Raw genomic sequence first — 26,475 nt, 5'->3', positions numbered from 1 at the left:
AGTGTTCTTTCTGGTAGCAAAAAAGGTATGATAATTCGAAAAGATAGTTTTGATATAAACATATAAGATCAGTTGTAGCAGAATTTGTACTGAAATGTCTGAATCGTTGACAGAGGAAGACAGAAAGATACAAACCAGGAGATTGGTTACATAAATTATCGATTCCTGAATAGAAATGGAAGTACATTTCTATGGATTTTGTGATGAAACTATCGCAATATTTTCACAATTGTGAGGTGATATGATTGTGATTGACAGATTGCTCGAATCTGTATATGTTATTTTGTACAGGAAGATGTATAGACATGATCGGACGACTGAGATGTATGTTAGAAAAAGGGATGGATTGCACCAAATGCCAAAGTTGATTATATCAGGCTGTGATTTTCGTTTGATTTTGTACTTTTGGCAGAATATCCAATGAGTTTGGTCATATAGTAGACACAGATCGACGGAGAGGCGGAGTGGACTATCTTGATACTGAACTTATAACATGGCTCTGAATATAATATATATATATATATATATATATATATATATATATATATATATATACACACACACACATATATATATATATATATATATATAATTCTTTCGATTCAATCTTTTTACTCGATAAAATTAGAACTCAGTTAATTTCCATTCACTCAAATTAGTAATCGAGAAATAATTATGTTTGTCACGTAGCTCGTAATTCTTTCGATTCAATCTTTTCACTCGATAAAATTCGAACTCAATTAATTTCTCATTCACTCAAATTAGTAATGGAGAAATAATTATGTTTGTCACGTAGCTCGTTCAAATTATTTTAGCGATTGTAAATGAGTAGAAAACTCATTTTTTTAACGATCTTAGCTTATCCAACGACTCATTTACGTTCACAAAATAACTATCATCATACAACTCATACTCAGTCGTGCAAATGATCTGGAAAAAATAGTTTCAACTGAAATCTTGAATCATATTCAACCTATTATCAAGGAATTTATGGCATTGGAATATTTTTTTACTCTGCACATAACGTTTAAAGCCATGCTGCATTGCTGTAGTTTTTTAAGGCAGGCCATCATGTGCAGGAGGATTGTAGCGAAAAAGTAGGAAATTTCATTGCTGGAATCGTTAGCAAACGAGAGCGTACATGACACTATTTCAGAATGGTTCGCCATCCAATCAAGTGCCGTGATGTGGTTCTTGATGATCAAATGTAGTGTTACCATTTTTACCATCTTCATAAAGATATATTTTCACAAATGATGAAAGTGATTACGATTTTTAATCTTTTACAATGAATTGTCAAATTTCTTGCATCATCCAAAAGTCTGCATAGAAACTCTGGGTGTCCAATTGTTTCATCTGGATATCTAATTCTTGTAACAGAAAGAGTACTGTAACATTTTTGCAATCCAAGTTGCAATAGGATATAGATTTCTCCAATAAATTGACTGTCAGTAAAGTTGATAATACGATCAAAGTAAAACAATAGTCGTGAACACGTGCTCGCTAAGAACCAAGACCGCAACAAAGTCTCTACAAACTACTCTTTTGTGGCTAAACAAAACTCAGGCTCAAAATTAACTTCCATAACTACAACAGGCAACGTTATACACGCAAAAGAAGTAGAACTGATGCTCGACCAAAGCATTTCGGCCAAGAAGAAATTGATCGTAGAGACCCAAGATACATAACATCAGCATGCCATTAGGCACTAATATTCTCAATGGAAGCACCTTTATCCATCCTTTTCACGATACCAGCTATAACCTGCTCATTATGGACAAATGTCTCAGAAGAAATCAAGAGCTTTTTAGCACTTCGAAAATTCTTCATGGTAATGACTCGTACCTTTCCAGGACCTAATTCATAGCTCTTTGCCAACCCTCTGCTTAATAGAGTCTTCATTGTCGTCTCCCATTGAACTGGATTAGTCACCTGAAGTTGCAGAGTAAAGGAATGATTAGGATAGAATCCATAGCTCTTAGGCTCAACAGAACAATATCCAGAGGTGCAAAACCAATCTTATACTTTTGTGCATGTGAGGAGTGGGGAAGGCGAGGGACGAGCTGCATCACTTCTCAATAAAATAAACAAAATTGTTCACTGAGAAGGGCTTGGTCCATCTCTGAAGTTGCCAGTTTACCTGACGAGCAAGTATTTTCTTGATAGTTTCGGGATCCGCATGTGGTTCTGCGTCAACATTAGATATAACTGGTATTCTGGGAATTCGAATTTCTGTAGACGCCAAAGCAGCTTCTAGTCTTGATACAGCTGGTTCCATAAAACTAGTGTGGAAAGCACCAGCTACAGCTAACCGAACCTGTTAAGGCAAAATTATGTGGTTAGACATCGAAAGACTAAAATTATTATCTAAAGAAAAAATATGTCAAGAGGCAATAAAAGAAAGAATTTACCGTCATTCTAGCCTTGAATGATTTTGCTTTCTTTTCCACAGCTTCAATTCCTTTAAGTCCTCCAGAGACAGCATAATTTCCCTATGAAGACAATACATCTTAATCGATCAATGTAATACATTCTACAGGATCAAATTAAGAAAAAGTAACTGGCTGAAATTATAGCCAAATATATGCAGTCTTATTGGAGATCCAAAAAAGGATACGAACTTACAGTGCACAAGAAATTTGCGATTTGAACTTTGCTTGCTTCATCTACTCCCTCATTGGCAGCATCACAAAGCTCTTGCACCTTTGCAGAGTCTAGACCAATAATACTAACCATTGCACTTTTAGCAGCATCAGAAGCATCCTGATGATAGCAAAAGAAATAGCATTTCAGAGAGTTCTTTAATACATTTGTTAACATATACATTAATGGGATAGGTTTAGAAGTACCTGCATGGTTTCACCCCTTAATTTAACCAGTTTCAGCCCATCCTCGAAGCTGCATCATGAAAACAAACCATCAGAAATAAACTTGAACTTGGTCACAAGTTAATGCGCATGATTTTTTCTTTTCTGGAATGAAGATTTTTTTAAAAAGAATATAGTTTTATACTTTCAGCTCTCAGATAAAAATCCATTAGTGCATGCTGCCACAAAGTATATGAAACCCAATCCAAGGCTTGTATTCACAATGCAATCATCACAAATTCGAGCTATAACATAACATTCCCTCAGAAATTGCACCTGAAAGCCCCAGCAAACGCAAGAGCAGTGTATTCTCCCAAACTCAATCCACATGTCACGTCCACAGAGTCAATTATTTGCTGCCCACCGTGACGAGCTCGGAGCACCTCAACTGCAGCTAAACTTGTCACATAGATAGCTGGCTGAGGAAATGATTACAAAAAATAAGTAAGTTATAACTTAACTTTTATATAACCAGAATTATGTCCACAGCTAGACAAGTAAAGCAAAATATCTATTGATACAATCCGGATGAAATGGATGAGCAGGGTCGGGTGCTCCACCGGATCAAATCAAAAATTTATAGTGTTGTTTAGAAAATTGAACAAGGTAAATGGCTTCCACTGTGACCTGCAAACAATGAAAGGAACTCGTGAATGGGCGCCGGAGGGGTGTCCGGCGTGACCACTCCGATGCTTAAGTCAGCAGGGTTGTCAAGGAAGAAAACTTGAGTAAATATGTATGAATGCTTGCGAATGAAGAGATTCTAGACCCTGTAAATGACAATTATACCTGTTATTTATAGGAGGGGAAGCTAGGGTTACCTTGATGCGCGTGCTCACCTACTACTTGTACCCTCGGACGTTGACGGCCTGTCGGGTCCCTTTCTTCCCGATAGCTTCGTGGGTACTCCAAGAATAAGGGACGTTGACTGCATGTCCAGTCCCTTTCTTCTCAATATTTTCGGAGATACGTTCAGGCTAAAGACGTTGACTTCCCGCCCAGTCGCTTTCTTCCCTATAATCTATAAGATCCTCTAAGTAAGTTACTCGGGTATTGAGCCCTCCGCTTTAGCATGAAAGCCCGGTCCCTAGCTGCCCGGGAGGTAAGTAAATACCCGGCTATGCATGAAGTGCCCAGTCGTGTAGGTAATAATCGCCCTCTTGGTTTCTATACGGGCTACCCAATGAAACTTCCTGGGTCATCCATGACCCGGACCCTTATAGGGGTATCATCACCCATCCCTAAAATAGTCGGGCTAGAGTCTCACTCGCTGTCCCGATTGGTGCGAAATAATTCATGGTGTATGATAGCATCGGAGCCTTCAAATATCCCGCAGAGGAGATGTCACGCCTGGATGATTTGTCTCCCGGACCCGAATGAATTGTTATCCAGCCTCCCTGAATTTCGCATTCGTTACAATGAGATGCACCCAAAATTAATTCCTACTAGAAAACGCTCCACATCTCGAGAAATGGATAAGTCTGACACCTCGACAGCTGTGCACGCCTTTTCACCTCCCGGCACAATTTCCAAAACTTATCTCAACCGTTCAGGCATCTTGAAGATCAACGGTCATTATTAATTTGTTCTTATCATAAATAGTGCCTTACCGATCCGCCATCATACCAGCAAAGTGTTGTTAGAAAGATATAATGGCAGGTGCTAGCGATCCCAGCGTCCCGATCTGGCGGAAGAGTTCATGAATGCGTCTACGGAGAGACAAAAGACGGAAATAGAAGAGGAGGTCTTTCACAAGATTCTTGCCTTCTGGGAGGCACTGCAGGAGTTACAACTTCTCTATTACTGTGGTGAGGCTAATACTCCCCGGCTGCTGGCGAAATTGGAGAAGTATCGGGAGTACCTACATATTTCCGAGTTGAGGGATCCTTTTGAAGAGGATCACATGTACGAACTGATGCTCCGTAAAGAGAGGAACACTCTCAACGATATCACTGACACCAAGAGCTACGAAGGAAGGGCTACACGAGAAGTGAGACGTTGGATGTATCTGTGGAAAGCCTTCGTAGAGGAGGCATATTTCGATGTAATCCGAAATAATTTCTTTAAATAAAATTATTATCCGAGTTTACTGTCTTTGTACTATTTTATCTGATGCATATCTCACGGGCTGCACAACTCAAATGACAAGATTAACTAATAATAAGTAACAACCGGAGACGTGAGGATTTCGTATTTCTAACAAAAAAGATGCCCGAGCTCCGCATCTCTCGGGTTTCGGAGGGAATACCGGGGCCCCATCTTTCTCAAGTCTTATCGAAAAGACCTAGGGATGCGACACCTCGGGCGTAAAAAACGTTGATTCGTACTGATTAGTGCATTAATGACACACGTCTATTCCACCCAACTATCGCCATCGTTTATCATTTTGAGAAGGATTATTTAGGATACCTTCATTTGTTCGATTCAAGTATATCCGCCGGGCTTAAAAGTAGCATGCCGGGGCGTCGTATCTCCTGGGCTTGCAATAATATGCCGGGGCCTCGAACCTCCCGGTCTTAAGATAAAATGCTGGGGCCTTAAACCTCCCGGATTCAAGAGAAAATGCCGGGGCCTTAAACCTCCCGGACTCAATACAAATGTTACCCCGCTTACCTGGATGTCCCGAATGTTATGATGACAGGTGTCAGCCTTAATTCCTTCCTGGAGACGCTTCGTATTTCGGGAAATGAATAAGTCTGACACCTCGATAATCGCGTATGTCCTTTCTTCTTCTGACGACTAGTACTTTAGTACCTCGATATTCGTAACAATCTCTTCGCCTACCTCAATAATGAATGCTATGTGCTTATAAATACAGGAAGGCAATGGGAGGTAAGAGATAACACCTTCGACATGGCAAGTTCGAGCGAATCTACGGTCTGCAGTGGCATATACGTCCCAGCGCCCAATACCCTACATCCTCATATGGAGGATCTGAGGAGGACCATTGAGGAGTTGGTCCTATCGAAGGTGATGTCCACTTGGCATAAGATTCAAGATCTTAATGCCACGCTCCAGGAGGGTTTGGCCTTCACTCGGGCACAAAGAGCGGTGGCGAGGAGGTATAAACGGGAGCTCGAAGTGAACCATGTTGCAGAGCTAGCTACTGATGAAGTCCTGCTTCATGCGATGCTGCTGAAGGAAGGGCGTCAACTGGAAAAGATTTCATCCTCTGAGTCCTTTAACATCGCCCAGTCTCCTGAACTAACCCACTGGATCCACGAGTGGCAGGATGTCGTAGGTGACTAATAATTGGTGCTAGGCATGAGCGATTCCTTTATGAATAAAATCTGTTTATTTGTTTCATTTTCTTCTTCGCACATTAATCAATGATGAACCGAATATAATTCGTAAATCTGCGATTGGATCATCCAGAACAAAAATCTCACCTACTTTAAATAAAGTATTAGAGCTCTGTTTGGAATAAAATGCCAGGGCTTTAAATTTCCCGGACTGAAAATAACGTGCCGGGGTCTTAAACCTCCCGGACTTAAAATAATGTGCCGGGGTCTTAAACCTCCCGGACTTACTCACGTGGTATCAGGATGATATACAACTCATCATTAAAACTTTCACCGAATGAGAGCGTTCCGTATTCCCAGATGTATCAGTCGGGCGCCTTGGTAACCGTCAATGCCCCTTCACCTTCTTAGCACAATTTTCAAGGAATATCCTGACTGCCCACGTGTTTAGATTCGATGGTTTCAATTAACTCCTGCTCTGAAACAACAAAGGAAACGCTTCGACTGGTTGGGACCCTTTGACTTTCCCATACTGAGAGAAGCTTGTCTATAAATAAAACGGTAGCAAACCACAAGGTGATTATTAATTCGGTATGTCTAGTTCAAGCGGATCTAGTGCTTGCAGCAGTACTCACGTCTTGGTGACGGATGTCATGCGTCCTCGTCTAGAGGAGCTGAAGAGAAGGCTCGAGCAGCGCGTATGGGTGAAGGTCATGGCTGTGCGGGACAAAGTTCACGATCTAGACTTTACCTACCGTAACGGTCTCGTCCCTACTCGGGCACAAAGAGCAAGAGAGAGGAAGTATGTCCGAGAATTTGCAGTGGCCCGAGTTACAGACTTGGTTATTGATCATGTTCTGCTACATATGATGCTTCGGAAGGAGTGGCATCAGCTGGAGAAGATAAGGACTTATGAGTCTTTTGTCAATCTTTGTATTCACGAGTTAACCAACTGGATAACTGAGTGGCAAGATGAAGTATCTGCAAGAATTAACATTATAACAACTCGCCGATGTTCTATGTAGTGAATATTTTTATTGACGTACATTGTCTTTTTACTATCTGCAAACAGACTTCTTTGTCGATTCACGCATACTAAAACAACAACTACATGATAATCCCTAAAAACTAGGTTCTTCATACTCGAACATAAGATCTTTATAAAATACCCATTCAAAACATACCTCCGAGATCCGATACCTTCAAAACTCAGAACATAAAAATGCCGGGGCCTTAAACCTCCCGGGCTCAATATAAATGCCGGGGCCTTAAACCTCCCGGGCTTAAGATAAAATGCCGGGGCCTTAAACCTCCCGGGCTTAAAATAAAATGCCGTGGCCTTAAACCTCCCGGGCTTAAAGTAAAAATGCCGGGGCCTTAAACCTCCCGGGCTTAAAGTAAGATAACACTTCGTACCCCTAGGTGATTGACGCTGGGTTAAAATGATATGGGCCCTACTGAACAACCGCCACAGTCGATTCGCATTTCGAGTAGATAAGCCATCATGACGCCTCGATCTGCGTAGCCGCCCTTTCATTCTGTCCGTTGTGATTTCTGGGGCGCATCGAGACCGCACACGTGTTTTCAGTCGACGGTCCAGATCGTCCTTCATCCCTTATATATAGCAACCCTAGGGTTTTCCAAAAATCACTTTCAAATCACCATTCTCGGCGAAGCCCTTGCAAATTCTTTTCTCGCAATTTCCGGCATTCAAAGTTTCCTTGCTCCGACGATCTTCCACCGCACTTGTAAGTTTTCTCTTTCCATCATGTCTAACTCTACTTCCTCCACCTCCGGGGCTAATGCACGAGGCTCGGCGGGGTATGAATCTACTGCTCTTCGTTCTGATTCGTCTCCTTCTCCCACTTCTCGCCGCCCTTCTACCCATACCGCCAGAAAACCTATAAGCCCCCATCTTCTTCCAGACCCTCTAAACCCTCTTCTTCGGGTCTTTCCCGGATCCCTAAAAAAGACAAGGGAAAAGGCAAGGTCCGGGCTTCCGACCGTCCTTCCACCGAGATCCCAGAGATTCCCTGGTTTTCTTCTCTGCAAAGCTCCTTGCGTCCAGGAGCAGAGGAGGAACTTCGAACCCTAGGGGCCATTCCTTCTTCTTACCCTATTCTCATACCCGAGCCCTCTGACCGGGCTGATCAACCCCCCTCGGGTTATATTACTTTTTTCCGGGACCAGCTTCGAAATGGTCTCCGATTCCCTATCTCCCCATTCTATATCGAGGTTGCCAAATTCTTTGGTGTACCTATTAATCAATTCCACCCCAATTCTTTCCGGATCATGGCTTCGGTCTTTGTCCTCTTCCGGATGCATGATCTAGTAATGAATTCCAAAGTTTTTCATTACTTTTTTATTTGTAGATTAGGAGATAATGCCTTTTCCCTTTCTGCCCGGCTTAATGCCCGCTTTCTTGATGATATCCCTTCCTCTCAAAAGGGGTGGAAAGGAAGATATTTTTTCATTCGCCTCCCGGGTCCTATTGATTGTCCAACCGGGTTCCTCGCTTCTCTTCCTGCTCAGCCAGAACTTCCCCGGGCATATAAATTTGAAGAATTTTATACCCGAAGCCTTGCCTTGGTAGAGGGTAGAAAGTTTTCTTCCTCCACCCTTATTACCCAAGAGCAACTAGTTACCCAACACTTAAGTGGCCGGGTTGAGGATCCGATTGACCGAGTGATCGATGAAGTTGCTGGATCGGGTCTTCAACCCGGTAATTTTCCTTTATCCATTATGCAATTGCTCTCTTACTTTATATTTGCACTCGTATTTTACCTTCTTCTGCTCTTTATGCAGATTCAATGGAAGAGGCTTTTGCCAAGAAATAAGCAGCCGAAAAGGCAGCCAAGGAGAAGAGGAGGGCAGCCCGGAAGGCTGCTGCCGAAAAGGGAGTTGAGGATGCGGCAGCCAAGGCAAAGAAGACGGCCCGGGTACAATCTGAATCAAAGAGAGCGGCGCCTGAGTCGCGAGAAGAGGAGGAAGATACCCTCCCCCTTCGCCAGAGGCAGCGAAAAATGATGACCATCCCGGTTCTGACTATTAGCGAAGATGACCAAGAGGGGGGTCAAGCTTCCTCTCAAGCGCACCAGTCAGACACACCTCCCCTTCTGCGCTATGACCAGGCGCCCTTTCAAGATTTTTCCCAAGGATCTCTCCAAAAGTCCTTGCAAGGGCCCCTCCCCTCAGCACCTTCTGCTCGGGCTAGTTTCTTTGCTGAAAAAGATTCCCGAGTCAGAGTAAACCTATTCAAGCAGATGCTCCTTCCTGTTGATGAGGCCTTCCTCCAGGGTGTGCCGCCGACCCCTCGGTACCAGGAGGGCGTGAACATGCTTCTGGCTGTAAGCTTCTTTTCTCCTCTTCTTTCTTTCTCCTCACTTATTATTTTTATTTATTTTGATCTGCCTTCTCTTTTGAGCAGGGTGCTCACATGATGATATCGGCCCACGAAGAGGTGACCTCCTTGACCAATCGACAGGCTCCTCAGCTTCAGGCTATTCAAGAAGCGCACGAGCGCATTCAAGCGGTGCTGGCCCGGTTAAAGGGAGTTTACGCGGAAGAGGTGGCTACCCTTCGGGGTTCTATGGAGTCTGCCCAGGCGGAGCTGGCCAAAGCCCGGGATGAAATAAATGAAGGTCACATCAGGGAGGAAGCTCTCCGAGGACACAATTCGGTTCTTGAAGGTAAGAACCTCTCCCTGATGGACACCATAGAACAACAGATGTCCCGGGCTGAGAAAGCGGAGGTGGCCCTGGCCGAGTTTGAGAGCCAAAAGGAGCAACTGAGGATTTCCTTCCTGGAGTCCTCAGAATTCAAGGCAGCAGTTGAGGATCGAGCCTATCCTCTCTTTAAGACCGGCTTCAACAGATGTCGCCAACAATTTAAAGAAGCCGGGCTTATACCTGAGGATAAGGCAAACTTCCCAGACTTCGGGCTAGCCATTGCATCCCTTGCAGGAGCCGGGGCGGGAGACAATGAAGATACATCCGAAGAGGAGGAAGGGGAAGGCAAACCTGGAGAGGAGGAAGAGCAGGAGAAGTCTGTAGAGGGGGGGGAAGAAGAATTAATTTTGGAGCGTTTTCTAGTAGGAATTAATTTTGGGTGCATCTCATTGTAACGAATGCGAAATTCAGGGAGGCTGGATAACAATTCATTCGGGTCCGGGAGACAAATCATCCAGGCGTGACATCTCCTCTGCGGGATATTTGAAGGCTCCGATGCTATCATACACCATGAATTATTTCGCACCAATCGGGACAGCGAGTGAGACTCTAGCCCGACTATTTTAGGGATGGGTGGTGATACCCCTATAAGGGCCCGGGTCATGGATGACCCAGGAAGTTTCATTGGGTAGCCCGTATAGAAACCAAGAGGGCGATTATTACCTACACGACTGGGCACTTCATGCATAGCCGGGTATTTACTTACCTCCCGGGCAGCTAGGGACCGGGCTTTCATGCTAAAGCGGAGGGCTCAATACCCGAGTAACTTACTTAGAGGATCTTATAGATTATAGGGAAGAAAGCGACTGGGCGGGAAGTCAACGTCTTTAGCCTGAACGTATCCCCGAAAATATTGAGAAGAAAGGGACTGGACATGCAGTCAACGTCCCTTATTCTTGGAGTACCCACGAAGCTATCGGGAAGAAAGGGACCCGACAGGCCGTCAACGTCCGAGGGTACAAGTAGTAGGTGAGCACGCGCATCAAGGTAACCCTAGCTTCCCCTCCTATAAATAACAGGTATAATTGTCATTTACAGGGTCTAGAATCTCTTCATTCGCAAGCATTCATACATATTTACTCAAGTTTTCTTCCTTGACAACCCTGCTGACTTAAGCATCGGAGTGGTCACGCCGGACACCCCTCCGGCGCCCATTCACGAGTTCCTTTCATTGTTTGCAGGTCACAGTGGAAGCCATTTACCTTGTTCAATTTTCTAAACAACACTATAAATTTTTGATTTGATCCGGTGGAGCACCCGACCCTGCTCATCCATTTCATCCGGATTGTATCATTGGCGCCGTCTGTGAGAAATTGAGACTAAGGCGTTGATATGGCTCACACGAGGAAGACTAACCAGAATAATTCCCGGGTTCAAGGAGCCGACGCAAATCATTCAAGACAAGAGGATGCTCCCCCTGATCTTATTACTATGACTCCAGCGGAGTTGGATAAGCGTATTAATGAAGCCGTAGAGAAAGCTATGGCTAGGCGGGAAGCTTCCCACCATGATATACCACTCGAGAAGGAACCAGAAAAAGAGCAGGAGCAGCAGCAGGAATTGAAGGAGGAGGAGAAGAGGGGAGAAGTGGAGGAATCCTCTGCTGGATCTAAGTCACCAACGATAGTCGAGGAGATGTTGGAGTTAAAACAGAAAATGAAAGTCTTGGAAGGACAGCTGGAAAATCGTGGAACTTCTCGAGCGTCTGTCAAGGGACGCCGTTTGCCGAGGCAATTATCCGGGAACCTCTTCCTGGAAACTTTAAATCTGCTAAAGTAAGGGCGTATGATGGAAACGAGGACCCGGAAGAACACTTGGCCAGGTTCGAGAATATGGCTATGCTGCACTGTTACACCGATAGGATCAAGTGTAAAGTGTTTTTGACTACGCTGGTGGACTCAGCTCAGAGATGGTTTGATGGGTTGGCTCCATTGAGTATTAAATCATTTGAGGATTTTCAGAAAGCCTTCTTACACCATTTCAGCAGCAGTAAGAAGTATAAGAAAACTGCTTTCAGTTTGTTCGAGGTGAGACAGGGCCCGGAGGAAAGTTTGAGGATGTATATCAAGAGGTTTAACAAAGTGGCTTTGGATGTGCCTACTTGTGCTGCAGAGACAAAAACTACTGCCTTCACTCAAGGCTTAAAAGAGACTGAGTTTTTCAAGTCATTAACGAAAAAAGTGCCTGAAGACTTTAAGGATTTGCTGTCTCGGGCAGAGAAGTATATCAACATGGAGGAAGCCCAGAAACAAAAGAGGGAAGCCATCAGGAAGGAAAGAGGGGACCGGGCACCTAAGCCCGAGGAGAGAGGACCACGGCGGGGTAATCCAGGGCACTTTTCCCCGCATGTGCCTCTGAAAATTATCCGTGAAAGAGAAGTGCAGGAATGCAGTAGGGATCCGGTTCCCAGTCATCAGCTGTCCCAACCCGAGAAAAATGGATTTTGCACCAGGCATGGTGTGTGTCAGCATAGCACCGAGAATTGTAAAGTTTTGAAAAGAAGTTATGTCCCACCCACCAATCAGGGGCACGACCAGTACACCAAGAGGTCGAGAGGTCCACCTTGGACCTCCCGGCCACCAGTACCTAATGCTCGAGTAGACTCAAGAAACAACCCGAGAAACGATATGGGTAGGAAGAGGGAGCCAGAACCCGAGAAGAGGAGCCCTTCGTCCCCTGCTGCTGGACTGATTAAGATGATATCGGGAGGATCTACCGATGGGGATTCAAATCGGGCCAGGAAATCAAGAAGTAGGCGGGAGTGTCTGGAGGTGGAAGGATCTAGGAGGAACGAGGCCGTGATCAGCTTTGGCCCGGAAGACCTAAAGGGAATAAACATGCCCCACAATGATACTTTGGTTATCCAAGCCCGGGTGGCCAATTACGACATTCTGAGAGTCTTTGTGGATTCCGGCAGTTCAGTCAATGTGATTTTCAAAGATGCCTTAGTGCAGATGGATTTGCAAGGGTTTAAGTTGGAAGTTGTGGAGACTGCCCTTTTTGGTTTTGCTGGACATGCGGTTTATCCGGAGGGAGAAATTGTTCTGCCGCTCACTCTAGGCTCCCGGGACATCAAGAAAACGGTCATGACCACCTTCACAGTGGTGGACTCCCCATCATCTTACAATATCATTCTGGGGAGGCCGGCCATGAATGAATTGAGGGCAGTAGCATCTACTTATCATCAAAAGATCAAATTTCCAGTGGGTAGCCAGGTGGGAGAAGTTCGTGGAGATCAACCCTCTTCCCGAAAATGTTATGTGGAAGGTATCCGGGCAGATCAAGGCAAGTCGAGAAAGGAGGGGAAGAAAGCCAGGGTGGAGGAAATTTGGAAGGGCGGAGTGGAGAAAAGAGAAGTCCACTTTGTGGCAGAGGAAGAGCAGGAAGCTGTGGAGATAGGACCAGGCCAACAGATCCGGGTGGCCCGAGACCTCGATATATCCACCCGGGTCAGTTTACTTAAATGTTTAAAGACTAATATTCATGTGTTTGCCTGGTCCCAGCAGGAACTAACAGGGATTTCACCCCTGATATCTGAGCATCAATTAAACATTCTCCCGGGAGCTCACCCGATCAAACAGAAGAAGAGACACTTTGGTCCCGAGAAAGACAAAGTTATTGATGAACAGGTGAAAGAGTTGCTGCAAGCCGGCCACATCCAGGAGATACAATTTCCTACCTGGCTCTCGAATGTGGTGCTGGTACCCAAAGCCGCCGGGAAATGGAGGATGTGTGTTGATTTCCGGGACCTCAATAAAGCCTGTCCAAAAGATCATTACCCATTGCCCTGGATTGATCAGTTGGTGGATTCCACCTCAGGCTTCGAACTGCTCAGTTTCATGGATGCCTATCAGGGATATCATCAAATTCCTTTAGCAAGAAATGATCAAGAAAAGGCCAGCTTTATCACCTCGGGAGGTACATTTTGTTATGTTGTGATGCCTTTCGGGTTAAAAAATGCAGGGGCCACATATCAGCGTTTAATGGATAAAGTCTTTGAGAAGCAGCTGGGAAGGAATCTGAAGGTTTATGTGGATGATATTCTAGGAAAATCAAAGGAGGTGATGGATTTTATTGCTGATTTGGAAGAAACCTTTACCACTTTGACATCTTATGGAGTCAAGCTCAATCCTGCTAAATGTATTTTCGGAGTCAAGAGTAGTAAGTTCTTGGGCTTTATAGTGACGGAGCCGGGAATCGAGGTCAACCAAGAAAAAGTGAAGTCCGTCTTATGTATGCCTTCTCCCCGATCTGTCAAAGAAGTGCAGAAGCTGACCGGGAGGATTGCCTCTCTATCTCGGTTTATATCTCGGTCAGCCCACAGAAGTTATCCTTTCTTTCAGGTTCTCAGAAAAGCCCAAAAGTTCGGATGGGATGACAAGTGCGAGCAGGCTTTCCAAGATCTTAAAAAGCATCTGGCCGAGCTCCCAGTTCTGGTAAAGCCTGAGCCCGGGGATAAGTTGTTTGTCTATTTATCCACTACTGAATATGCTGTCAGCTCTGTCTTAATAAAGGAAGAAGGCTCGGATCAAAAGCCTGTCTATTATGTCAGTCACGCTCTAAGAGGTCCCGAGCTGCGGTATAGTGAAGTGGAGAAGATGGCCCTGGCTTTAGTTGTGACTGCCCGGAAATTGCGGCCTTATTTTCTATCACATCCTATTATCGTTCTTACTGACAGCCCGCTTGGAAGAATTATGACTCACTCTGAAGTATCCGGGCGGATGATCAAATGGAATGTGGAATTGGGGGAATACGATATTGAGTATAAGCCCCGAGTGGCCATAAAAGCGCAGGCTTTATCCGATTTCCTATCTGAGATGATTCAACCTGCTGAGGAAGAGAGATGGAGGGTGTTTGTAGATGGGGCTTCTTGCCTGGTTGGATGTGGAGTCGGAGTCGTGATAATCTCCCCATCGGGAGAGAAGATTAAATTGGCAGTCAAAATTGATTCCCGGGTAACAAATAATGAAGCAGAATATGAGGCTGTTCTAGCCGGCATCCGAGCTGCCCGAGAAATTGGAGCGGCCAGGATTATATTGTATTCCGATTCACAGTTGATTACTCAGCAGATCAAGGGCGTGTATGAGGTCAAGGACGACAAAATGCTCAAATATTTGCATCTCATCAAAGCCCAGGCAGTCGTATTTGTGGATTGGAGCATCGAACAGATACCCCGAGAAGAAAATGGAGAGGCTGATTCCCTAGCAAAAATGGCTACTTCTTTGTCGGAAGACAGCACCCGGGAGGTTTTGTTTGTTTCCCGAGTAGTTTTAACTATTGAAGAAAAGGAAATGTTGACAATACCCGAGGATTCTTGGATGACCCCTCTGATCAAATTCATCCGGGACAATGAATTGCCCTAGGAGAAAGCTCGAGCACAGAAAATAAAAAGACAAGCCCCCATGTTTGTTCTCTTAAATAATATCTTATACAGGAGATCATTCCAGGGACCATTATTGAAGTGTTTGAGCGGGAAGGAAGTGATTTATGTTCTTCAAGAGATTCATGAAGGATGCTGTGGTGAGCATTTGGGGGGAACATCTTTAGCTCGGAAAGCGATGCTAGCCGGGTTCTGGTGGCCGACTCTTCACCATGATTCGGCTCGAGTGGTCCGGACTTGTGAAGGCTGTCAGCATTATTCAAACTTTCAACACAGCCCATCCACTCCTATGAAGCCTCCTATTTGGGCATCTTGTCCTTTTGATCAATGGGGTATGGATATAGTCGGTCCATTTCCGGTTGCTCGGGCTCAGAAAAAATTCTTGTTGGTGGCTGTGGATTATTTCTCTAATTGGGTGGAAGCCGAGCCCTTGGCTAAAATCACCGAGCAAGAGGTTTTAAAATTCTTATGGAAGAATATAGTATGTCGCTTCGGCATACCCCGGCGATTGATCTCGGATAATGGGAGACAGTTTCAAGGAAAGGAAATAACATCTTGGTGCCGGGAAATGAAGATCACCCAGTCCTTCACTTCTGTTGCATACCCTCAGGCCAATGGGCAGACAGAAGTTGTAAACAGAATCATTGTGCAGGCTTTAAAGACCAGATTACAAGGCAAAGGAAAGGACTGGGTAGAAGAATTGTCTAGTGTACTATGGGCATACAGGACTACTCCCCGGGCACCTACTCAAGAAACTCCGTTCAGCCTGGTATATGGATCTGAGGCCATCCTTCCTGTTGAGATCGGTCAAACATCTGCCCGGGTAGAATCTTACCCGAGCAACAATGAGGATAGCCGTGCATTGGAACTGGATCTATTAGAAGAAAAGAGGGATCAAGCCATGATCCGGATGGAAGCATATCGAAACCGGGTCATGAAATCCTACAACAAAAAGGTCCGAGTTCGAGACTTGCAGATAGGGGACTTGGTTATGAAGAAGGTTAATCCAGCTGGGGACGTGGGCAAGCTCGAAGCTCGATGGGAGGGGCCTTACAAAATCATTAGGAGAGTTAGTTCAGGATCTTTTTACCTGGAAGATGCTCAGGGTAAACTTCTTAAGAGACCTTGGAATGTACTTCATTTGAAGAAATATTATGCTTAGCCAATGTACAGATGTAATTTTCACTTTGAAGAAATAATAAAGGATCGCTTTCCTCATACTTTTGCCTACTATAAGTGATAATGCGGAAAACTGAGGAGACATAAGCCCAGGGTACTACTCCCTGGCTCGGGGCTCCGTACCTCGACCATTCCAAAGTCCCGGGACCTGTTCCCCGGCCTAAGGTTCCGCACCTTAGTCTTACATAAGCCCAGGGTACTACTCCCTGGCTCGGGGCTCCGTACCTCGACCATTCCAAAGTCCCGGGACCTGTTCCCCGGCCTAAGGTTCCGCACCTTAGTCTTACATAAGCCCAGGGTACTACTCCCTGGCTCGGGGCTCCGTACCTCGACCATTCCAAAGTCCCGGGACCTGTTCCCTGGCCTAAGGTTCCGCACCTTAGTCTTACATAAGCCCAGGGTACTACTCCCTGGCTCGGGGCTCCGTACCTCGACCATTCGAAAGTCCCGGGACCTGTTCCCCGGCCTAAGGTTCCGCACCTTAGTCTTACATAAGCCCAGGGTACTACTCCCTGGCTCGGGGCTCCGTACCTCGACCATTCCAAAGTCCCGGGACCTGTTCCCCGGCCTAAGGTTCCGCACCTTAGCTCTTCATAAACCCAGGGCACTACATCCTGTTAAGTGTCCGTTCGTTCCAGGCATTTACATCACAGATATCCATTTAAAGTGCGGAAGGCTAATAACCGCTCACATAATTTGGTATCTTAGTTAGTTCTCAACACTTGGAAAACTGTGAGATTTGTTAGAACAAGAATATCCTGATCATATAAGGATCGAATGCTGAATTTTTATAAATATTGCAAAGAAGGATAAAAGGAAAGAAAATATTGCATTACTACGAAGCCCGAAGGCAGAGAGTGAACTTAAAAATAAAAAGATTACAAGCCTATTCTATATCAACAGGGCTGATTTCTGGCTTTTTCTCCTCCTCTGTCGGCTTCTCTGTTTGCTCTGCTTCTTTCTCTCCAGGTTTTTCTTCTTCCCCCCCTCTACAGACTTCTCCTGCTCTTCCTCCTCTCCAGGTTTGCCTTCCCCTTCCTCCTCTTCGGATGTATCTTCATTGTCTCCCGCCCCGGCTCCTGCAAGGGATGCAATGGCTAGCCCGAAGTCTGGGAAGTTTGCCTTATCCTCAGGTATAAGCCCGGCTTCTTTAAATTGTTGGCGACATCTGTTGAAGCCGGTCTTAAAGAGAGGATAGGCTCGATCCTCAACTGCTGCCTTGAATTCTGAGGACTCCAGGAAGGAAATCCTCAGTTGCTCCTTTTGGCTCTCAAACTCGGCCAGGGCCACCTCCGCTTTCTCAGCCCGGGACATCTGTTGTTCTATGGTGTCCATCAGGGAGAGGTTCTTACCTTCAAGAACCGAATTGTGTCCTCGGAGAGCTTCCTCCCTGATGTGACCTTCATTTATTTCATCCCGGGCTTTGGCCAGCTCCGCCTGGGCAGACTCCATAAAACCCCGAAGGGTAGCCACCTCTTCCGCGTAAACTCCCTTTAACCGGGCCAGCTCCGCTTGAATGCGCTCGTGCGCTTCTTGAATAGCCTGAAGCTGAGGAGCCTGTCGATTGGTCAAGGAGGTCACCTCTTTGTGGGCCGATATCATCATGTGAGCACCCTGCTCAAAAGAGAAGGCAGATCAAAATAAATAAAAATAATAAGTGAGGAGAAAGAAAGAAGAGGAGAAAAGAAGCTTACAGCCAGAAACATGTTCATGCCCTCATGGTACCGAGGGGTCGGCGGCACACCCTGAAGGAAGGCCTCATCAACAGGAAGGAGCATCTGCTTGAATAGGTTTACTCTGACTCGGGAATCTTTTTCAGCAAAGAAACTAGCCCGAGCAGAAGGTGCTGAGGGAAGGGGCCCTTGCAAGGACTCTTGGAGAGATCCTTGGGAAAAATCTTGAAAGGGCGCCTGGTCATAGCGCACAAGGGGAGGTGTGTCTGACTGGTGCGCTTGAGAGGAAGCTTGACCCCCCTCTTGGTCATCTTCGCTAATAGTCAGAACCGGGATGGTCATCATTTTTCGCTGCCTCTGGCGAAGGGGGAGGGTATCTTCCTCCTCTTCTCGAGACTCAGGCGCCGCTCTCTTTGATTCAGATTGTACCCGGGCCGTCTTCTTTGCCTTGGCTGCCGCATCCTCAACTCCCTTTTCGGCAGCAGCCTTCCGGGCTGCCCTCCTCTTCTCCTTGGCTGCCTTTTCGGCTACCCATTTCTTGGCAAAAGCCTCTTCCATTGAATCTGCATAAAGAGCAGAAGAAGGTAAAATACGAGTGCAAATATAAATTAAGAGAGCAATTGCATAATGGATAAAGGAAAATTACCGGGTTGAAGACCCGATCCAGCAACTTCATCGTTCACTCGGTCAATCGGATCCTCAACCCGGCCACTTAAGTGATGGGTAACTAGTTGCTCTTGGGTAATAAGGGTGGAGGAAGAAAACTTTCTACCCTCTACCAAGGCAAGGCTTCGGGTATAAAATTCCTCAAATTTATATGCCCGGGGAAGTTCTGGCTGAGCAGGAAGAGAAGCGAGGAACCCGGTTGGACAATCAATAGGACCCGGGAGGCGAATGAAAAAATATCTTCCTTTCCACCCCTTTTGAGAGGAAGGGATATCATCAAGAAAGCGGGCATTAAGCCGGGCAGAAAGGGAAAAGGCATTATCTCCTAATCTACAAATAAAAAAGTAATGAAAAACTTTGGAATTCATTACTAGATCATGCATCCAGAAGAGGACAAAGACCGAAGCCATAATCCGGAAAGAATTGGGGTGGAATTGATTAATAGGTACACCAAAGAATTTGGCAACCTCGAAGCTGGTCCCGGAAAAAAGTAATATAACCCGAGGGGGGTTGATCAGCCCGGTCAGAGGGCTCGGGTATGAGAATAGGGTAAGAAGAAGGAATGGCCTCTAGGGTTCGAAGTTCCTCCTCTGCTCCTGGACGCAAGGAGCTTTGCAGAGAAGAAAACCAGGGAATCTCTGGGATCTCGGTGGAAGGACGGTCGGAAGCCCGGACCTTGCCTTTTCCCTTGTCTTTTTTAGGGATCCGGGAAAGACCCGAAGAAGAGGGTTTAGAGGGTCTGGAAGAAGATGGGGGTTTCAAGCTTATAGGTTTTCTGGCGGTATGGGTAGAAGGGCGGCGAGAAGTGGGAAAAGGAGACGAATCAGAACGAAGAGCAGTAGATTCATACCCCGCCGAGCCTCGTGCATTAGCCCCGGAGGTGGAGGAAGTAGAGTTAGACATGATGGAAAGAGAAAACTTACAAGTGCGGTGGAAGATCGTCGGAGCAAGGAAACTTTGAATGCCGGAAATTGCGAGAAAAGAATTTGCAAGGGTTTCGCCGAGAATGGTGATTTGAAAGTGATTTTTGGAAAACCCTAGGGTTGCTATATATAAGGGATAAAGGACGATCTGGACCGTCGACTGAAAACACGTGTGCGGTCTCGATGCGCCCCAGAAATCACAACGGACAGAATGAAAGGACGGCTACGCAGATCGAGGCGTCATGATGGCTTATCTACTCGGAATGCGAATCGACTGTGGCGGTTGTTCAGTAGGGCCCATATCATTTTAACCCTGCGTCAATCACCTAGGGGTACGAAGTGTTATCTTACTTTAAGCCCGGGAAGTTTAAGGCCCCGGCATTTTTACTTTAAGCCCGGGAGGTTTAAGGCCCAGGCATTTTATTTTAAGCCCGGGAGGTTTAAGGCCCCGGCATTTTATCTTAAGCCCGGGAGGTTTAAGGCCCCGGCATTTAAATTGAGCCCGGGAGGTTTAAGGCCCCGGCATTTTTATGTTCTGAGTTTTGAAGGTATCGGATCTCGGAGGTATGTTTTGAATGGGTATGTTATAAAGATCTTATGTTCGAGTATGAAGAACCTAGTTTTTAGGGATTATCGTGTAGTTGTTGTTTTAGTACGCGTGAATCGACAAAGAAGTCTGTTTGCAGATAGTAAAAAGACAATGTACGTCAATAAAAATATTCACTACATAGAACATCGGTGAGTTGTTATAATGTTAATTCTTGCAGATACTTCATCTTGCCACTCAGTTATCCAGTTGGTTAACTCGTGAATACAAAGATTAACAAAAGACTCATAAGTCCTTATCTTCTCCAGCTGATGCCACTCCTTCCGAAGCATCATATGTAGCAGAACATGATCAGTAACCAAGTCTGTAACTCGGGCCACTGCAAATTCTCGGACATACTTCCTCGCTCTTGCTCTTTGTGCCCGAGTAGGGACGAGACCGTTACGGTAGGTAAAGTCTAGATCGTGAACTTTGTCCCGCACAGCCATGACCTTCACCCATACGCGCTGCTCGAGCCTTCTCTTCAGCTCCTCTAGACGAGGACGCATGGCATCCGTCACAAAGACGTGAGTACTGCTGCAAGCACTAGATCCGCTTGAACTAGACATACCGAATTAATAATCACCTTGTGGTTTGCTACCGTTTTATTTATAGACAAGCGTCTCTCAGTATGGGGAAGTCAAAGGGTCCCAACCAGTCGAAGCGTTTCCTTTGTTGTTTCAGAGCAGGAGTTAATTGAAACCATCGAATCTAAACACGTGGGCAGTCAGGATATTCCTTGAAAATTGTGCTAAGAAGGTGAAGGGGCATTGACGGTTACCAAGGCGCCCGACTGATACATCTGGGAATACGGAACGCTCTCATTCGGTGAAAGTTTTAATGATGAGTTGTATATCATCCTGATACCACGTGAGTAAGTCCGGGAGGTTTAAGACCCCGGCACATTATTTTAAGTCCGGGAGGTTTAAGACCCCGGCACGTTATTTTCAGTCCGGGAAATTTAAAGCCCCGGCATTTTATTCCAAACAGAGCTCTAATACTTTATTTAAAGTAGGTGAGATTTTTGTTCTGGATGATCCAATCGCAGATTTACGAATTATATTCAGTTCATCATTGATTAACGTGCGAAGAAGAAAAAGAAACAAATAAACAGATTTTATTCATAAAGGAATCGCTCATGCCTAGCACCATTTATTAGTACACCTACGACATCCTGCCACTCGAGGATCCAGTGGGTTAGTTCAGGAGACTGGGCGATGTTAAAGGACTCAGAGGATGAAATCTTTTCCAGTTGACGTCCTTCCTTCAGCAGCATCGCATGAAGCAGGACTTCATCAGTAGCTAGCTCTGCAACATGGTTCACTTCGAGCTCCCGTTTATACCTCCTCGCCACCGCTCTTTGTGCCCGAGTGAAGGCCAAACCCTCCTGGAGCGTGGCATTAAGATCTTGAATCTTATGCCAAGTGGACATCATCTTCGATAGAACCAACTCCTCAATGGTCCTCCTCAGATCCTCCATATGAGGATGTAGGGTATTGGGCGCTGGGACGTATATGCCACTGCAGACCGTAGATTCGCTCGAACTTGCCATGTCGAAGGTGTTATCTCTTACCTCCCATTGCCTTCCTGTATTTATAAGCACATAGCATTCATTATTGAGGTAGGCGAAGAGATTGTTACGAATATCGAGGTACTAAAGTACTAGTCGTCAGAAGAAGAAAGGACATACGCGATTATCGACGTGTCAGACTTATTCATTTCCCGAAATACGAAGCGTCTCCAGGAAGGAATTAAGGCTGACACCTGTCATCATAACAATCGGGACATCCAGGTAAGCGGGGTAACATTTGTATTGAGTCCGGGAGGTTTAAGGCCCCGGCATTTTCTCTTGAATCCGGGAGGTTTAAGGCCCCAGCATTTTATCTTAAGACCGGGAGGTTCGAGGCCCCGGCATATTATTGCAAGCCCGGGAGATACGACGCCCCGGCATGCTACTTTTAAGCCCGGCGGATATACTTGAATCGAACAAATTAAGGTATCCTAAATAATCCTTCTCAAAATGATAAACGATGGCGATAGTTGGGTGGAATAGACGTGTATCATTAATGCACTAATCAGTACGAATCAACGTTTTTTACGCCCGAGATGTCGCATCCCTAGGTCTTTTCGATAGGACTTGAGAAAGATGGGGCCCCGGTATTCCCTCCGAAACCCAAGAGATGCGGAGCTCGGGCATCCTTTTTGTTAGAAATACGAAATTCTCACGTCTCCGGTTGTTACTTATTATTAGTTAATCTTGTCATTTGAGTTGTGCAGCCCGTGAGATATGCATCAGATAAAATAGTACAAAGACAGTAAACTCGGATAATAATTTTATTTAAAGAAATTATTTCGGATTACATCGAAATATGCCTCCTCTACGAAGGCTTTCCACAGATACATCCAACGTCTCACTTCTCGTGTAGCCCTTCCTTCGTAGCTCTTGGTGTCAGTGATATCGTTGAGAGTGTTCCTCTCTTTACGGAGCATCAGTTCGTACATGTGATCCTCTTCAAAAGGATCCCCCAACTCGGAAATATGTAGGTACTCCCGATACTTCTCCAATTTCGCCAGCAGCCGGGGAGTATTAGCCTCACCACAGTAGTAGAGAAGTTGTAACTCCTGCAGTGCCTCCCAGAAGGCAAGAATCTTGTGAAAGACCTCCTCTTCTATTTCCGTCTTTTGTCTCTCCGTAGACGCATTCATGAACTCTTCCGCCAGATCGGAGACGCTGGGATCGCTAGCACCTGCCATTATATCTTTCTAACAACACTTTGCTGGTATGATGGCGGATCGGTAAGGCACTATTTATGATAAGAACAAATTAATAATGACCGTTGATCTTCAAGATGCCTGAACGATTGAGATAAGTTTTGGAAATTGTGCCGGGAGGTGAAAAGGCGTGCACAGCTGTCGAGGTGTCAGACTTATCCATTTCTCGAGATGTGGAGCGTTTTCTAGTAGGAATTAATTTTGGGTGCATCTCATTGTAACGAATGCGAAATTCAGGGAGGCTGGATAACAATTCATTCGGGTCCGGGAGACAAATCATCCAGGCGTGACATCTCCTCTGCGGGATATTTGAAGGCTCCGATGCTATCATACACCATGAATTATTTCGCACCAATCGGGACAGCGAGTGAGACTCTAGCCCGACTATTTTAGGGATGGGTGGTGATACCCCTATAAGGGCCCGGGTCATGGATGACCCAGGAAGTTTCATTGGGTAGCCCGTATAGAAACCAAGAGGGCGATTATTACCTACACGACTTGGCACTTCATGCATAGCCGAGTATTTACTTACCTCCCGGGCAGCTAGGGACCGGGCTTTCATGCTAAAGCCGAGGGCTCAATACCCGAGTAACTTACTTAGAGGATCTTATAGATTATAGGGAAGAAAGCGACTGGGCGGGAAGTCAACGTCTTTAGCCTGAACGTATCCCCGAAAATATTGAGAAGAAAGGGACTGGACATGCAGTCAACGTCCCTTATTCTTGGAGTACCCACGAAGCTATCGGGAAGAAAGGGACCCGACAGGCCGTCAACGTCCGAGGGTACAAGTAGTAGGTGAGCACGCGCATCAAGGTAACCCTAGCTTCCCCTCCTATAAATAACAGGTATAATTGTCATTTACAGGATCTAGAATCTCGTCATTCGCAAGCATTCATACATATTTACTCAAGTTTTCTTCCTTGACAACCCTGCTGACTTAAACATCGGAGTGGTCACGCCGGACACCCCTCCGGCGCCCATTCACGAGTTCCTTTCATTGTTTGCAGGTCACAGTGGAAGCCATTTACCTTGTTCAATTTTCTAAACAACACTATAAATTTTTGATTTGATCCGGTGGAGCACCCGACCCTGCTCATCCATTTCATCCAGATTGTACCATCTATGATCACCCAAGAGTGCACTGGTGCTGTGATTAGACGAAGAGGGTTCAAAAATCACATTAGATGGGACTATATCATGTATCTAATTTTTGGAAAAATGATTCTGAATAAGAACATTACTTTCAAAAATGTCAATTAAATGTCATTTTGCTTTTACAACTAAAACCCAATGTTTCAGGGCATCATTTTCCATTAATTTCTGATGAATAAGTGACTCAACATGATTGCATTATAATTTAGAATTGTAAATGCAGGAAGAGTTTTTCTATTGTATGTTGCATTTTTTGAAAATGCGCGATAGGGTTGTTAGAAAAACATGAAAATTCCTGTAATGGAGGCATACCTGGCTTAGAACGGTGCTGTCAAGCTTTTCCTTTGGTCCATTAATGCAAATATCCAAAATGTCGAACCTTGACACAGTATAACAGTTCATTAACATGTATACTAAAACAACATATAAACAACTAATTCAATAGAAATTTCTCTTTAAAAAGAAGGTGCTATAAATACATAAATGAAAGGATTAATCACAAGTCACAACCAAACAGCCTGGGAGTATGGATTAATTCCACGACCTGATTATAGGAATTCTATGAATGCTATGCTTAATCCACCCTGTATTATTACCACCTATGCATCTCTTACAAATGGAAATTCATGATGAGAGCAGATATGTTGGAAAGAGACAATAGATTGAGCTGAAGATGTTAAACTGTGATAGATTAAATAGCTGTTATTCTTTGATCTCCGAATGATATGCAGGGCTATCAGAAGTAATTAGCTCTTATACTCATGCAGTTGGATATACCCCAAAATATCATTGGCTCTTTTGTACAGTTCAGCCACAGCAGGCACTTTCTGAGCCTCCACGCCCATTCCAACAGCTTGTGCGCCCTTTAAAGACGAAATATAGATACAATAAATCATATATATAGTCTTACAGTCAATGCGATCAATTATTATATCTTACTAGGTGTCAACTTCGAGTTCAATCTACAAGTAGGAAATACACACACTCGCACATTTCCAAATTTAAAACCGAGTAACTGACAATTGTAAACTCCACTGTTCTAATAGATGAAACGTTCTTAATCTTTTTCCCCATTTGAATCAAACTCTTTCATAAATTATAAGTAAATGATCAGAATCATAAAGTGCACCAATTTCCTTATTGTCAACAACTAAGCTGGACTTCATTTCCTACGTCAACAAGGATAAAAACATTTTATCCACAACATTTACTCTAAAAAGAAATAGCCAGTCATTCTATAAGGAACAAATTCCAAACTTGGGAAATATAAGAAATTAAAAAATAAAACATGACATCTTGTTCTGTCTTATCCACTATAAAAGTGGCGATTGGATCAGAAACATTGAAAAAAAAATATAAAGATTCAACATCAATCCGCGATTAGCACTTGCCACATAATCAAACATCAATTGTACAAAAAAGTAATAAAGACAATTCAATTAGCAAGATAAAGTTTTCCAAGCTTTCAGAATAAAAATTAACCAATAAAAACCCAATAATGTGCAATGCTACAGGCAACCGCGATCCACATTTTGAATTAAAACCTATAAATTGTCCAAAAATGTAATCGAAATCATACCTGGCCAGGAAAGAGGAAAGCAGAAGAAGGCTTATAGTCCCTAAAGAGCGCATCATCAACAGCGGTGTGAGATCCGACGGCTACGCTCATGAAAACCCTTGATTTTGCCAAATTCAAGCGAGAAAACCCCCGACTTTCATTCCTGAAACCCAGAGAACTGTAGCTTCTGCAAGATTCCGGAGCTCCAGAAGTGGATTTCTTGAAAGAAATAGAAGGTAGAACAATAGAGGAACTCATTGGGGATAGAAATGAAAGATTGAAGCGAATGAGACCGAGAGGCAATCGATGGCCGCGGTGGAGAAGTGCATGCATTAGCCAGCAGAGTTTGTATTTATAATTTATATAGGGCGGAATTTACAAAGAAATGGCTTCAAATTTCTCGTCAGCTCAGATATCAACTTCCTCTAATATTTTTTAACTATATTCACGAGAGTGAATATATATTTTATCTATATTATCTCAGCTTCTCTACTGTTCCCTATTATTTTATAATATCTATTCTATTTTATTAAAATTGAGAAGACGATAGTAACCACCTAAAAATGACACCAACTTTTTTTTAACTTTATCCTTATATAATACTAATATTACATTTTTGTTTTTTTTTTAAATTTCAACATACATTTTTTTTATTTCAACAATTCAATAATTTGTCAAATTTCATTTTAGTCCATCGATAATGATAAAAAAGAATATATACACATGTAAACTAATTTGATAGATGTATA

General features: G+C 44.5%; 1 protein-coding gene across 1 annotated transcript; it reads right to left on the bottom strand.

Annotated features, from left to right (window-relative positions):
* Window positions 1-1,386: 1,386 nt before the first annotated feature.
* Window positions 1,387-26,122, bottom strand: LOC140830915 (uncharacterized). Its single transcript, XM_073194494.1, has 10 exons — window positions 25,748-26,122; window positions 24,946-25,031; window positions 24,481-24,547; window positions 3,144-3,286; window positions 2,850-2,898; window positions 2,626-2,763; window positions 2,412-2,492; window positions 2,141-2,317; window positions 1,846-1,932; window positions 1,387-1,764 (listed from the first exon to the last, which is right to left on the bottom strand). The coding sequence occupies exons 1-10, from the start codon at window positions 26,057-26,059 to the stop codon at window positions 1,702-1,704; spliced, it is 1,203 nt and encodes a 400-aa protein (XP_073050595.1). The 5' UTR covers window positions 26,060-26,122; the 3' UTR covers window positions 1,387-1,701.
* Between the last annotated feature and the right edge of the window lie 353 nt (window positions 26,123-26,475).

Source organism: Primulina eburnea, chromosome 4 (assembly GCF_022965805.1).
Source record: "Primulina eburnea isolate SZY01 chromosome 4, ASM2296580v1, whole genome shotgun sequence".
NCBI classification, from domain to species: domain Eukaryota; kingdom Viridiplantae; phylum Streptophyta; class Magnoliopsida; order Lamiales; family Gesneriaceae; genus Primulina; species Primulina eburnea.
The sequence above is the reverse complement of the archived record's forward strand: the minus strand, read 5'-3'. Positions and strand labels throughout refer to the sequence as shown.